Here is a 15269-nt window from a genome sequence, read left to right as displayed (position 1 = left end):
CCCCGGATGGCGGACCTGCAGTGTCCATTATCACAGGGGAGGGAGTGACACAGCAAAGCCCAGTCTTGGCTTTGGAATTTCAAAAGCCTGACTCAACAGGGTAGGTGGCAAGAACCCAAGACGCATACAGTGGAAGAATATGTGATGGGTTGGAGAAAAAGGCCCCCTCTTTCCCCACTGTGTAAAGATTCCACAGGCTGGTGGGCATTGGGGAAGTAAACAGACTGTAGGTATTTGGGAGGGCGCTGAGAAAAGGTCCTGACAAGGGAGCCGTGTCTGAAGTGAGAGGGGAGTGTGATAAACACCCCAGAGAGGGTTGGAGATGAGGGTAGAAGAGCCCTGGGCTCCATGTTTCCTGGGTAGAGGCTGGGACAATAGCAAAACGCAGGGTAACCAGATCACTTGCTGTCCGTCTCAGAAGACGGGCTTGGGAGAGCCCAGAGGGGTGCAGGGCCAGGACCTAGAATGTCCTTATGCCCCAGGAGCAGGCGGGTCCAAAGAGGCTTTGTGGCAGGGAGTGGGGGAGCACCTAGCAGGGGCCATGTCCACTGGTGACCGACCAAGCGACGACCACATGGGGATGGGGCTGTTTCAGCAGGTGCTGGCATAGATGGATGATGATGGCTGAGGAACAAAGCCTTGTACCACCTAAAGCCCCCCCATCACTGAACTGAACCCCAAGAAAAAGCGGGAGCAGAACTCCAAATTGACTGAGATTAATTTCTACCACCTGGTGAAACGGAGCTGATAAAATAGAAAGTACATTCACTGTTAGAAAAATTATGTTTCTTACAGATTCGAGATTATGGACTGAGTTGTACTCAGTATGTAAGTAGCATTTTCTTTATAGTTTTGTTATAAATAAAAGTTGAAAAAGACATTTCAGTGGAATAACACTCCACAAGCAAAAGAAATGCCACTTGCATCATTTGTCAATTACAGATTTTCCTTTGGGTGTTTTTGAATCCAGAAAGGACGGGGATCTTGCCACAAGTTCAGATCAAATGACCATAGTAATTTCCAAGTGAAACTTATAAAATCTAAGTTCACGGGTTGTTCTTTTTCTTTCTGTTTTCTCAGTGGGTCATCCTTAGTGACAGGCCTTCCCAGGGGACTGAGAATACAGCTCTCTGGCGAGAGCTAAGGATGAGAAAGGAGGGGGGACCCCACTCCAACAGGCCGCTCTACAAAACTGCTGCTCCGTGGGGACCCGCAGGCAGCCCTGAAACGCAGTGCTGGGGGAGCAGGAGGGCAGTGGCAAAGTTGTAAGGAACCACTAGGGCAGTTTCCATGGGGGAAGCACAGCTGGGACTCCCAGGAGCTGGGGGCGCTGGTGCCAGGTAGTCCAGAAGCCGAGGACTCCAGAGCCCCTGCCTGAACCCATGGACTGGGGGCTCCCCACCCCACCGGGGCCAGGTACAGGAGAACGGTGTGGGTGGCACGGAGCAGTTAGCCCTGGGGTAGTCCTAGTGCCTCTGGTTCTGAGAGCTTCAGGCTTGACTCAGCTGTTCTCCTTAATGTCATCATCTGCAGTGCACCGGGCATTCCTGAGGACTTCTGGGAGCACAAGCAGGGCAAGGGCAACTGGGGAGGGCTGGAGAAGCCTGTGAGAGAAAGAAAGAGGAAGATTAAACGGGGAGGGGGAGGTAGCCTTTCCCATAGGGGAACCTCAGTCTTGCCATCCTCTGCCAAGCAGGGGGAATCTGTGCCCCCGCCCTCTGCAAACTCCTAGCAAATGTGCTACCAGGAAAGAGTCTGAGATCATGTAAAATTGACTGCGATGAGTACTTAGAGAAAAGCTCTCTCCTTTCAGCCTTAGTTCTCACCAAGTGTGGAAAACCCATTCAGCCCAGGTTTAGTAACTGGCTTCCTTCCAGTGGAAGTCGGTCCAAGCAGGCGGGAAGTGAATTGTGAAAGGACAGGTTAATCTCCCAGGAGCCCCTGAAGTCACATCACTGCCCTTGCTTTGACTCCAGTGCCTGTGCACCCCTCTTATGAGGGCCTCCATCACCTCAGCTGAGAGTGGGACAAAGCAGTGGCCCTGCAGTGAGTCCTGACACTTGTAGTTTTCACGAGGTTGCTCAGTTCTGAGCTGGGGCACTCCCATCCTCAGGGAGCCCCAATCTGAGATCTGGGTGCCCAGGGAGACTGAGGGGCTGGTGCTGAGGTCAATGGCCCGGGGCAGAGCCTACCTGAACAAGAGCCAAACCAGCAAATGGGGGTGGGGGGAGGTGAAGGCCGAGTCCCCGGCTCCCTTCACTGGCTCCCGGGTGTGGCGGGTGGCCTGAGAGTGAAGACTCCAATGTTCTCAGGACCCGAGGGCGTCAATGCCAGCAGGGCTGAGCACCAGGGCCTGAAGGAGGTCAGAGAGGGACACCACGCCCAGGAGGTGCTGGGTCTCGTCCACGAGCACCAGCCGGTGCACCTGTGGGTCCACAGAGGCTCAGTGAGGGGGCAGCGCCATGTGGCTATGGCAGCCATGAGGCTGGCCCTGAGAATCAGGGGCAACAACTTAACATAACTGGGGAAGCAAGAGAGTGTCTTTTAGAAACCAGTTAGCAGTGGCTCTGCCTGCCCTGGGGTGGTCAGCCGGCTGCAGCCCTTGGCCCGGGGGCCCCAACGACAGGACCAGTCACCAGCCAGCGTGGACACCAAGAGCTTGGCCATGAGATGGGAGGACAGGGCAGGTGCTGATGGATAGGGCTAGCTGGAGCTGCTCATGAGAAAGACTGGGCCCCATGTGTTGGGAGCATGTACAAAGGGATCTGGGGTACCTGCTCCCGGGCAATCCGGTCAATGACTTCCCCCAAGGTCTCGTGGGGCTGGCAGGAAAGGACTCCCTCCAGACACAGTGTCCTCTGCCTCAGTGCTTCTCCCACACTCATGTCCAGGTGGTTGTACGTTTGTTGGGCCGCCAGGTGCTGGGCAGGGAGGGAGAACCGCTCTTAGTCAGCCCTCGGCCAGGCTGCAGCCCCACAGATGTCTCCCCCTACATACTTGTAAAGGCCCCGCTGGTCCACAGATACTGCCCCCCATCGATCCTCACACCACAGCCTCCCGTGACACCCCCAGCTCCCCTCCACCCCCCTAGACACTTACAATCACATCAAAGCGGGAATAGAGGCCCACGACCTGTCCTGCAAGGGTTTGGGGGGAGCAGGGAGGAAGGTGACAGAAAGACAGGGGAGACAGGTCAGGACCAGGATGCTGTGCAAGGTCCTGGGGCAGGCTTTCAGAATGAACTCCTCCACATCCTCCCTACTCCCAGGTCGCTGGCTTTATAAGGAGGCCTCAGGCTGCCACCACCCTGAACCCATAGATCAAACAGCTTAGCCGAGAGAGCCACTTGACACCATGCCTCTTGACGTGACAAGACATAAGTACATGGCATTGCCTCTGAAGTAGTCTAGTCTCAAATGTATAGCCTGAATCTGATGGAGCCTTTATATCTAATTTCCAGTTTACAGGAAACACAGGAGTAGAGGAACAGTGTAAAGGCCACCTGCAGAAAGCAAACAGACAAATCTCTGGAAGTGGGACATTCTGCAGGACAATGGACCCAGGCTTCTCATCATCAACGTCACGAAAATTAAGGGGGGGAAAGAACTGTTCTAGATTAAAAGAGACTTGAGGGACAAAAGAAGCAAATGCAAAGCATAGACCTTAATTTGATTCTGACTTGAACAAATCAACTAAAAAAATATTTGGGAAAATATGGGGAAATAAGGCTAAGGATTGGATATTAGATAACATTAATAAATTATTCATAATTTTGTTAGGTGATATAGGAAATATACTTATTTTAAGGGATGCAGATGACGTGTTAAGGGTTAAATGACATGATTCTATAATATAAGTTACTTTAAATTACTTCAGTTAAAAAAAAAACAACTGATTATGGCAACCTGTTAACCGTAGTTAATCCTGGTGGATACGTGGGGTTTGTCATACAGTTTTTTCCTACCATTTTTATACATTTGAAATTTTTTATAATCAAAAATAAATTAAAACACTTCTTGATTTCCAGCTTCATTATGGTGATTTTTAACTGTGAAGCGGTTTACAGCCGTGGCTCCTTTAACCCTTTTTCAGAGCAAGACCTTGCGGTCCAGCTCAGAGAGGCTAAGCAACGGATCCAAGGCTCAAAGCAGGCAGAGGCTTCAAGCCGTGACTCCCTCTTGGGCCGCGAGCTGATGTCACACAGACTCCCGCTCCCCACAGTCCCACCCCAGCCAGAGCCCCCATCTTGGGTGTAGGTACCAGCTTCGTTGACTACAGGCAGCGCAGACACGCGCCGGTCCACAAAGATGTCCAGTGCCGTCAGGATGGGTGCCGTTTCTAGCACCACGGCCAAGTCTCGGAATGTGCCAATGCCCAGATCTTGGATGGTGCGGGAGAGGAAGGAGGGCCGGGGCAGCAGGGTGCCCTGCTTAGGTTGGGGACGGGTAGGGATCAGGGTGGAGTAGCCCCCAGAGGGCTCCCGGCTGCTCCCTCCCCAATCCCTAGGGCTGAAGACTTCTCCGCCCCTCGGGTTGTCCCCGAGGCTGCACCCAGGCTCACAAAGATGTGCAGGAACTTGAGCAGCCGCTTGTGTGTGAGAATGTGGAGCACGGCGCCTGAGACTGGGTCCAGGACTGGCAGGCGGTGGATCCGGTTCTTGATGAGGGTGTAGACGGCTTCGAACAGGCTGCAGAAGTGGGAGCAGTGAGCCTAGGGCAACCTGGGGAGAGATGCCCTTCATCCCAGCTCCCAGAAAGGAGGACAGTGTGCCAAGGCTGCTTTGTCTGCAGTCCGCTGAGGGTGAGCCCGTGAGTTGAGAACTGAGGAGCTGGGGAAGGGGTCTGTGCAGGGCCAGGAGGCTCAAGTGGGTGGCTGGGGAAGCTTACCTGTCACTGGGAGAGATGGCGACCAGAGGCTTGAAGCATCCTTGAAGGTAGATCTCTGCAGGAAAAGCCAGAGTCAGGGCAAGGGAGCTGGCCATCCTGCCTCACCCAGCAGCCCCCAGAATATCTCCCCTCTCTCGGGACCCCTGGGTTCCCTCTCACCTTTCCCCTTCTCCCTCCAGGAAATCCCCAGTGCCCATCCTCTACTTGAGTTCCTTGGCCCCATCCTCACCCACACACCCTCAGCCCCTTTCCAGGCCCCCACTCACCCCTCCAGGTCTCAATCTTATGTTCTTCAATCTCATATATCTGGACCTAGAACATCAACAGAACTCTCGAAGTCAGATGAGGGCCCCCTGAACTCCCTCCACCCCAGCCCAGACAGGTGCCGCCAGGACCCCCAGCCCACGCCTCACCAGGGGGGACCTGTAATAGCGGTGCAGCACCAAGATGAAGTCTGTGATGGTGAGCATCCCTGCGGGGTGGGAGGGGGAGGAACGGGGTCAGCCTGGGCCTTGTGGCAGGAGGCAGGTTGAGGGCTCAGTCCCCCTCCCCCACCCTGCCAGTGTCCTCGGACTGAGATAAAAGTGGGGTTTTGGAAAGAAGAGAGTAGGGCAGCTCCTCCCGTGCCTGAGAAATGGGGTTCTCCCTTTTACCCTTCCCCTGTAATATCTTTCCTTCCCGCCCCATCTTTTCTATTCTCCACGTTTCTTCCTCTTCCTGTCCTCTTTTCCTACTTAGCACCTACGACATGGGACCACGGGGTAGTGGAGCTGGAGGGGGCAGCTGGTCACAGCTGTCCCACACATGGGGCCTCCCCGCCAGCACCACGAGACCAGGATCGGCCGTTGCCGCCTCTCTGGGCCCTGCTCTGCTCAAGCCTGCGGTGCGTCAGAGCTCGGCCCCAGAACCGCCCCACAAACTCCCCGCTTTGCCTTCCCCACCCCTCCGCCTCTATCTCCCCAGCCCCTCCTCACCCACAAAGCTCTGCTTCTTGCTGTCCCACAGAGGTGCCGCCCGGACGCCATTGGCCACCAGGGCGAAGAAGGCCTTCTTGATCTGAGCGCCGGAAAGAACAGTTGAGGGTGAGTTGCTCACTGCCCCTCAGGGTCCCCTGTCCCAACCAGGGTCCTTCCACGGGGCCTTCTCCTGGGACCCCGCTACATGAGCCTGCCTGGCCCTCGACATGACCCTTGTCTGCACATTTGCTACAGAAATAAGGCTGCTGGCGGCCAGAGGCGCTGCGGTGACCCCTTACCAGGCATACCAGGGTGTGGGAAACTAACTCAGTGTTTCTACGCCAAAGTCATATGTGTACAGAAACACGCAGGATAGTTTTTGCTAATCTAAGTACTAGAGGTGTCATTATTCACATGATAATTACAAAACATTTTTCTCTAAATCAATTTTACATTGCCTCATTTTGGCCTCATCCTAAACAGTACTATCTATACATGCTGGTTGTATTTTTCTAATCATATCACAATAAATACAAAGCTACTAAATTAAATGTATTTGTCCATATACCGCTAGAATCAAAGAGTGAACTGTGGACCGTACGTACACCCTGCTTCTACTCTACACTACACACTGCTCCCCTATGCATGGCGAGGAGAAAGGGATCAGGCGTTTAGCAGCTTAGCCTAATGGATGAGTGGGGACCAGAGCTCATGTTATTTTTTTCTTATCAAGAGCCCCCTGCTCTTTGTCCTAAGCCACCCTGCACTGTTTTTCATACAATTCAGGGTGTGCAAATGCTCCCCACTCATCCTGGGTTGGCCCAGGAGTCCTCTGAAACTTGTAGGGTAAAGCAGGCCTTTCTGTTCCCATTTTAGAGATGAGGGAAGTAAAAAGACCAAATCCATATCCTACAGATACAGAGTTGCAGAGCTGGGATGACAACTAGGGGGTGTACACAGAGAGCAAAAGTCTCCGTGGTACTAAGAAGGAATTCTGGAAGGGGCTTGCAGCAGGGCAGGGCTGGCAGGGCAACCCGGGGGGCTGTGAGGATGGAGGTGGGGCAGAGCTGCGGCCTCACCTGCAGCGTGGTGTCGAAGATGACTAGCTTGGAGCTGGTTGCCATGGCATCGTAGCAGGTGTGCTCCTGCATGAAGTGCATGTAGACCTGGGCCCCCGGCTTCCGCAGCTCGTCATCCCAGCCCAGCCTGGGGAACGGCACCTGCGGGGACGGGCATGGGGCCGGCCTCTCTTCCACCAGGCCGAGCTCAGCCCCCCAGGCTGCCGTGGCTGAGAACGCTATGCCCAGATCCAGATCGTCTGCGCTAGAGCCGGAGGCTGAGGCTGCACTGTCAGGGGGGAGGATGTCCCGCTCTGCTGTGGGGGTGCCCACCCCGGCCAAGGGAGCAGCCTGGGCCAAGGATGTGGCCTTGGGGAATGCGGCCTCCAGCCCGGTGGCAGCAGCTGGCCTGGACTGGGGACCTGTTTGGGGGGGGAGAGGACAGTAACTCCATCTTCCAAAGCACTTTCTCATCTGTGAGGATGTCTCTGTTGCCGCTCACAGCAGCCTTGGGAAGCCTGGATGCCGAGGCCGCCATTTCGCAAGTGAGAGAGCTGAGTCTCAGAGACGCACACCAGACTGTGGCTCGGTCCTGAGCTGGCCGTGCTGGGCCCCTGGACCAGCAACGCAGTCGTCCTCTTCCATGTGGGGAGACTGAGGCCACGCGTGAGTGTCTGTGTTATGGAGGGCAGAGCCTGGCCCCAGGTTCGGGGACGTCCCACTGCCCCCAGTCCCACCTCCCCAGAACTGGCCTTGGTCTTACCTTCCCCCAGGCCTGGCAGCTCCCCTTCCTCTACATCCTCCTGCTTTGTCCATCTCGAGACCTTGGTGCCCTGTTCCCCATGACTTCTTCCTGAGCTGGTGGTCATGGCTGGTGATGGCCATGAAGTGCTATCTCCTTGCTCTAAGAAGCTCATCTCTGGAAGGGGGAATGGGGCCTGTTTGGTTAACGCAGAGTAACACAGCAAGTCAATTACAGTGTTATGAACAACACTAATTAATATTCGCAAGCTTCCAAAGGCTTTTTCCTCTAACATGTTTCTCATTCACACCTCATTGCAATCTTATAAGGGAGGCATCACTGTCACCCAACAAGGGACCTGAGAGTAGAGAGGTTAAGCAGTTTGCCACAAATCACACAGCTGGTAAGTGGTAAAGTCAGGGAGGTCCAAGTCTTCAGACTCTAGATCCCCGCTTCCTTCTTCGGAAAGAGGAAGGAGGAGGTGAGGGAAAAGAAAGAGGAAACAAAGAGGAACAGAGAAGGAAAAGGAGAGGGCGACAAAAGCCAGGCTAGTGGAGTGGGGGAGACTGGAGGCCTAGAGACATGGGAGAAAAGGAAGAGGGAGGAGAGGCTGGGCCCATAAGGAGGGCAGCCCCACCTACCTGGATGCTCCGGTCCCCCGAGGCGGCTCCAGGTGGGGCGCTGTGTGGAGAAGAATGGCTGAAGTAGTGGGGAAAACGCCCTACACTCTGAACCACAGGGAACTCCCCTTCCCATCACACATACACACACACACACACACACACACCCCACAAACACATAAACACACACAACCTACCCAAACACGTATACACGCTCAGAAACCCACATATTCAAGCCTTCCCAGACACGCACAGAACCACATAGACGCGCACAAAGAATATCCACATGCAGACACCCTCATGCTCGTATACACAGAAAATCCTGGCCAAACACACCCCCACGCACGCACACGCGCACACATCCGCGCGGTGGTGTGCGCTTGGCCCTCTGGCCTCCGCTGCTCCAGCTCCCGGCCCCCCTGGACCCGGGTACCCTGCGCGGCGCGTGCTCCAGCTCCGCCGGCTCCATGAGCAAGTGCGCAACACTGTATCTGGGCAGCACTATTCTGGGCCCGGCTCCTGGCACCCTGCCCTCACGGATCGGGTTCTCTCTGATTGGGTGTCGGGCAGCGGGGAGGAAGGGGTCCACCCGTCCAGCTGCTCCAGCCCGGCAGCCTGGGCGCCGGTGGGGAGGGGAGGGGTGCACATGGCATCTTGATGCCTGGTCCTGCGCTGCCTCCTGGGTCTCCAAGGGCAGGAGAGGAGGACCCCGCTGCGAGGGAAGTGGCTGGGAGCATTTCAGGGGCCCTGGGGTGGGAGGAGGTGGGCTCTCAGAGTCCTGGGTTTTTATTCTCTGAGGGCCTCTCTCATCTTTGTCAGGGGCCAAAGGAGGAAAAACAGGCCGGTTGAGCTTAACTCTCTTCCTTGTACAAACTTCGGTGGTGGGTGGGGTGGTGGGTGGTGCTGGAGTTAGAAAGTTGCAGCCAGCTGGGAGGCTGGGGATAAGGGGTTTGTGGTGGTCCCGAAAGAGTGGCCAATGTGTGTCCAGATGTCTCCAGCTGAGTCCCAGGAGCCTGTCCCTCTCTTTGGTAGAGGAGTTGGAACTGGATGGTGTGGGCAGGTGGGGAGTTGTGAGAATGGCCTTGAAGGCGTGCCGTGGGCTTGCGTTTGTCTACAGTGTGAGAAACACCTATTTCTTCCTGTGACGGTAGATCCAGGTGTGCAGAAGCCCCAGTCCCCCCATCCTGCTGTGTGTGCTCTCCCCACATCTCCTGGTGCCAGCAGGATCCCAGCTGGCTCTGGTGGCTGCCCACCCCCCTTCCTTGGCATTCCTGGGGCCTGAGTCAATGTCCACATCGGGAATGCTGACCCAGCTGCTCTAGCTCCCCTCTCTGCCCCTCCCTTCCTCTCCTCCTTCCAGCCTCTTCCACCCAGTCTCACCACGGAGCAAACAGACACTCGGTAGTGGGTTACTGGATTTCTCGTTGATTTAATGAACACATTTCCCATTATCCCTCAAAACCCCTGTACTGCTTATGGGGACAGTGAAGGAGAACAGAGCAGGCAAGGGGCTTGCCTTTTATGTGTGTCTTGGATAGTACCAGATGCGGGTGCAGCTCTCCTTCCTCAGGGTCTCTGTGGCCTGTTCCTGTCTGGTCCCAGATGATGGAATATCAAAGGCGCAGCCAATGGGACACTTAACATGGGGGAAAAATCAAGTGGCCCACCCCTGGAGACACGTGGTACCTCGGACCCGAAAAGCCCCACCCTCTTATACTCCGGACCACCTTCACAGCCAAGCCAGAAGCAGAACAGGCCCAGCTCATACCACGGTCTTCTCCTGCAGTACCCCATTCTCGCTGCCACCTCAGACATGTTCCACCTACAGGACCAGAAGCAGGGGCTCCGCTTTAAATAAAGTCCCCCTTGATTTCATCCCCCTCATTGCACTGACCTCGTTATAGCCACGTTCTGTGTGCATATTTCAGTGTACACTGAGCTGGCACCCACATAACTATTCATGTGTGAATGCCTTTTATCTCTTAGTAAACAGTGGGCACCTTGATGACCAAACGATATTGGCTGGATGTGATGGAAAATCTGTTTTGGGGTCGGAATGACCTGATTAAGATCCGTGCTCTGCCATTTCACCTTGGAAAGCAGTGCTTGTTTTTTCTGAGCCTGTTTCCACGAATGTAAAGTGAGGATAAAAACAGTCTGTGCCAGAGACTGCCAGTTGCCTCCCAATATCTATTTCTCTCTTCTTCTTTTAGTAATAGAATCATTTGAATTTTAGCTAGAATGGCTACCTATATTAAAGACCTAAATTCCCAACCCTTGTAGTTAAATATGGCCTTGTGACTTAATGTGGTCAATGTGAGTGGTAGTGATGTGAAAAACTTCTAGGTCAGGTCTTGAAAGAAAGAGGCATGAGTTCACCTCTTCCTTTTCCCCTTCTGATGGCTGGAATGCTGATGTGATGGCAGGAGCTAGAGCAGCTATCTCATAGCCAAGATGGAAAATGCTTGTTAAAGGTTTCAGAGTCAGCCTACCAGGTTTAGATTGTCTATAGACTGTTACACGAGAGAAATAAACGTCCCTGTTTAAGTCATTCTTAACTTTGCTGAGTCTTTGTTACAGCAATCAAACACGTATCCTAACTAATGCAAAATTTGGTATCTGGAAGCGGCACTGCTTTAAAAGCCTAAAACAAGTGACATTGGTTTGGAAATTGGACTGCAAGTAGCAAACTATTGTACACTGGTAATCTGGGGACCATTGCTATGTTACAGCAAAGCATGTGACATATCTGTCATCTATGATGCCTTGAAATGTCATCATACACTAACAGAGCCTGTAACTCATGGAAACTCATCTGTATTGGCTTCTGCTTGCTGCTACCAGCAAAGTCCCACAAGAGAAATGCACTCGGGCAGTGAGTTATAAGTGGTGGTTTGGAAGAGGCAACCTTAGCAAGGGCTGTACCTGTGGGCCCAAACCTTTCTCAAGCACACCCAGTTCTGTAGACAGTGGAAGCCAGCCCAGTGGGCAGAATAGGGACGTTCTCTTCACAGCCAAGCATATTTTTTCGGATGACCTCAAGGTAACCACCAGCAGTTTGAGAGAGAACAGGAAGAACTCCAAGTCCAGAGTACTCAAGCATAAAATTGGTGAGACCATTGTCTGTGTTTACACAAATATGAAATCGATCAGATGCCTTGGGAGATTTTGAGGGAGTTACATTGGCAAAGAAACTATAAACCTGGTCAGCAAAGATTGGTTTGACCCCCCCCCATTTATCCCTAGCCCCCCAAATCTGCACCAGCAGAAAGAGGGCTGTGTTAGCTGTAAGGTCTGCAACGACGGTCGTGGTCTCAAGGGCGGCCAAGGGGATGTCGGATGAGAAGTAACTTCCCAGGAGGCAATGCCGGAGGCCGCAAAGGAGAGTAGAAAGTTTCCCTCCCAGAGAGCAGGACCAGGGGCGGCTGGATGAGCTGCCCCAGAACGTAGTCCACTGTGGGGAAGCCGCATTGCAATTCCTGTCCAACTGGATTTAGTGACTGCTAAATGTCAGGTAACTGCCAGGTGTTTGCCATTCCTTCCTGCTCTGAAGTGTATCCTGTTCCTGCTCCACTGTTATCTCAGGGAGGCAGAGGGCCAGATTGCCTGCCTTTCGGTTCACAGGGCTCTAGACTCGGAGGATCCCATCCATACCCAGGCCCGCAGAGGTCCTGGGCCCTGAGCTGGAGCTGTGTCCTGATGGAGCTCTGCCTCCCCTTCCTTCGAGGGGTGCTAGAGTGTGCTCTTTGTGAGCGTGGCCAGGCGGCGGGCTCTGGCAGAGCAGCATCTGTCCTCCCCTTCTGCCTCTGCTAGTAATTCCCCACAATTTTAACGAAGTACAGGATTATATTTCCCAGTGTCCTTTGCAGGCAGCATGACCATGTGACTAGGCTCTGCCAATGGGATCTGCGCAGCAATGTTCTATGCAAACTTTAAGGGTGCCCTTAGGAGGAAAGGGCAGATTCTCCTCCTCCTCCTGACTGGAATTACGATATGGTGGTGGGAGTTGGGTCAGCCATTTGAACCCAATGATGGAAGATGCAGGTTGAAAATAATAGAATCTCCTCCATTCCCCATCTCTGAACTGTCATTTTATAAAGAGAAATAAACTTCTATCTTGTGTAAGATAATCAAAGCTTTGCTATAGCAGCCAAGCCTCTCTCTGACTGATGCATTTACATTGCGGGATCAGGGTAGAGTTAGAAATTACAAGTGTATATAAGGATGCGTCACATTTATGCAGAGCTGAGTATCGACTAGACACTGCAAAACACATTGTGTTCAGTATCCCATGTAATCCCTCACAACCCTATGTGGTAAATTCTTTTATGATTGTGATTCTACAGATCAGAAGATCAGGGCACAAAGGGATTAAGTAACTTGATCAAAATCTCAGAGCTAGTGAGATGAAGCCCAGGGTCAAACCCAGTGTTTCTGCACGAGCACCACTCTCTCAGCCACTAAGCTCAATGTAAATGAAGCACAGGCCTGGCAGGTAATATATGCTCAGTAAGTGGTTACTATAATGATTACCTCGCCACCTGCTTCCAGTCCCCCTAGACTTCCAACTACAAGATTCTGAAAGCAGGAAGGCTGGGGGCTGGGGTGGGACGGGGGCTCTGACTCTCCAGTAGTCACTTCACGGCGACATCAAGGTTGGGATGGAGGAGGGCTCAGCTGGGGCAGACGCCCGCGCTGTCTCAATCACCACTAAAATCATAGCGATTTTCCCGTTGTGAAAAAGGAGCTCCCACACCTGCTCTTGTGGCCAGCCCAGCTCCACCCATCCTCTTCTGCAGCGCGAATCAACAGAAGGTACTGGCTTTGGTTGGGAAATGAATACTCCTTGGGTGTTAGAATTTTGATTCTGGTCATGGTATCAAATTTCTTGAAACTCCACTTCTCAGCTTGCTCTCAAAACTGGGTATAATAAGGACACTGCCCTCTGACCCTAGAGTGAATTTGGATGCCATCTCTGGGTAGCTGATTTGTCTGGGACGTGGGGTTGGGATCCTGTTTGTGTTATTTTTATATCAGAAGGAGTAAAGCAGCTTGAGGAGGCCAAGAGAGTAGCCTCGATGAGACCATAACCGATAAATCACAAAGGGGGTCCCCCATGCCAGAGTGGTTGGGAGGCTGTGAGATCTCCAGCTCCTGTCCTGTCTGTGTGTGGCTGAAACCTAGTAGCATCTATGCCAAGTGTCCCAAGGAGCTGGACAGAACCAGCATGTTGTTACTGCCGTCTAGTCTGCCCCACAGACCCCATTACGGAGCCTTTTTCTGTCAGCTGTTGGAGATTGAAGTGGACAGATGGTGCTTCTGTCTACCCAGGATCCATTTCACCCATCTTTTGGCAACCCCCAAATGTTCCTTCAGGGAACCACATCTCCTCCAATCTCAGAGCACCTGATTTTCAGAGGAGATTAACCATGGGTTCCAGGAAGTATACATCTGACTCAAACTTAGCCAATGAGCACATCAAATTCCCCTGGCCACAGTGAGGGGGGCATTGACCAAATTAGCCCAATAGGGGTGAACCCTGGAACTTTTGCTGAAGATAATAGGAACTCTTTCCCACTGAATTTGGAGCTGTGAGGATGTAAGTATAGAGATTCTGCTACCATGCAGAGTGGAGCTGCTTGAGAATGAAGACAAAACAGAGGGCAAAAGAACCACGACATGATGAGAAAGACCAGGTCCCCCTGACATTCATTGAGCCCCTGGATCAAACTGTACCTGAAGACCTTCCACTGGGTTTTTTCTGTTACATTAACCAATAGAACCTTTTTTGTTGTTGAGTGCAGTTTGAATTGAGTCTTCTGTCACGTGCAGCTGAAAAAGCTCTAATACCAGAATTAACAAAGAAACAAGACCTAGAAACTTGCAAAATCTTTTGGGGGTAATGTTCATTCACTGCACCTTCCCAAGAAAAAGTGCACATTTGAAAATGCTATTAGAGTAATTAACAGGGTGTCAGGGGATAGGAGGTAACAAGGTACTTTGATAAAATACAGTAAAAGAAGAATTGGAATGGGACAAATTTAGTGAACGAAGGTCTCCTAAAGAAGGTGAGTTTGGATATGGAAATAATCATGACAACAGCAACTATTTGTTGAACCCTAGCTATGCACTAGACACCAGGTTAAGCAGTTTACATATGTGGTGGGATAATATTTTGAAATAATATCCAAATTGAGGGGTACTTCTTTCTACCCTATAGCCCTTTTCTCATTCAAGTTAGAGCTTCCTTGTTTATTGTCTCAAGGAAGAAATGATACAATCTAAAGAAGAGCATCTTCTGGCTTTTGAGTTTCAAAAGTGAGGTCTTCTGGGAGGAAAGGGAATACTTTTGGCTTAAACAAAAGATTTGAGCACTTTGGCAGGCTAGGTTATTCAGAAAACATATTCCACTAAAAACAATTAAAAATGGTGAATAAGATGTAAGGAGTATCTACTGAAAAGACAAGCTAGTAAAGACCAGGACCAACTGAAAGGAAAATAGGCACACAGTGAAGTCAGTGAGAAAAGAAGTGGCTTTGCTCTAGGGCATCTGCCAGTTATCGCAAGAGCCATATGGGGCTAGGGAGGCCAAGGACCTATACAAGTTGAGAGTATGATAGGAGATCCCATCTATAAAAAACTGGAATCTCAAAGGACCACATCCTCAGAGTAAATGTAATCCAGAAGCAAACTAGCTTTTACATAGATTTACAGTCAAGGTTTTCCTCATCTGAATGATTCAGAGAGTATCAAAGTTCGAACTTGGTTAAAGGTGTTAGTTCAAGTAATGACCCCAGGGCCTGGCAGAAGCAAACCACAAATGTTCACTGGAAAAAGTTACCTCTTCCAAAGGCACAAAGTATTCCAGTGACATCCAGCACATAGTTGAAGATAATTAGATACGCAAGGAAACTAGGAATTGTGAACAAGAGCCGGCAGAAAATACACGTAGCATGAATAAGCCCATAGGAATTTGAGAAACTGAAACTATCAGACACTTTATTTAT

At 51.9% G+C, this 15269-nt stretch overlaps 1 protein-coding gene across 1 annotated transcript; it reads right to left on the bottom strand.

Moving 5' to 3' along the window:
• Nucleotides 1-769: 769 nt before the first annotated feature.
• On the bottom strand, nt 770-8731 carry PRKAG3 (protein kinase AMP-activated non-catalytic subunit gamma 3). Its single transcript, XM_057746691.1, is given in 15 exon segments — nt 770-1604; nt 2193-2322; nt 2324-2425; nt 2775-2921; nt 3100-3137; nt 4261-4426; nt 4561-4687; nt 4887-4941; nt 5153-5198; nt 5300-5358; nt 5861-5942; nt 6922-7322; nt 7664-7819; nt 8284-8323; nt 8696-8731. Coding segments are annotated over 14 exon segments (1521 nt in total). The 3' UTR covers nt 770-1604; nt 2193-2256.
• Nucleotides 8732-15269: the final 6538 nt, after the last annotated feature.

This window comes from Hippopotamus amphibius, chromosome 8 (genome assembly GCF_030028045.1).
Source record: "Hippopotamus amphibius kiboko isolate mHipAmp2 chromosome 8, mHipAmp2.hap2, whole genome shotgun sequence".
In the NCBI taxonomy this organism is placed as follows: Eukaryota; Metazoa; Chordata; class Mammalia; order Artiodactyla; family Hippopotamidae; genus Hippopotamus; species Hippopotamus amphibius.
This window is presented reverse-complemented; position numbering and strand designations above follow the sequence as displayed.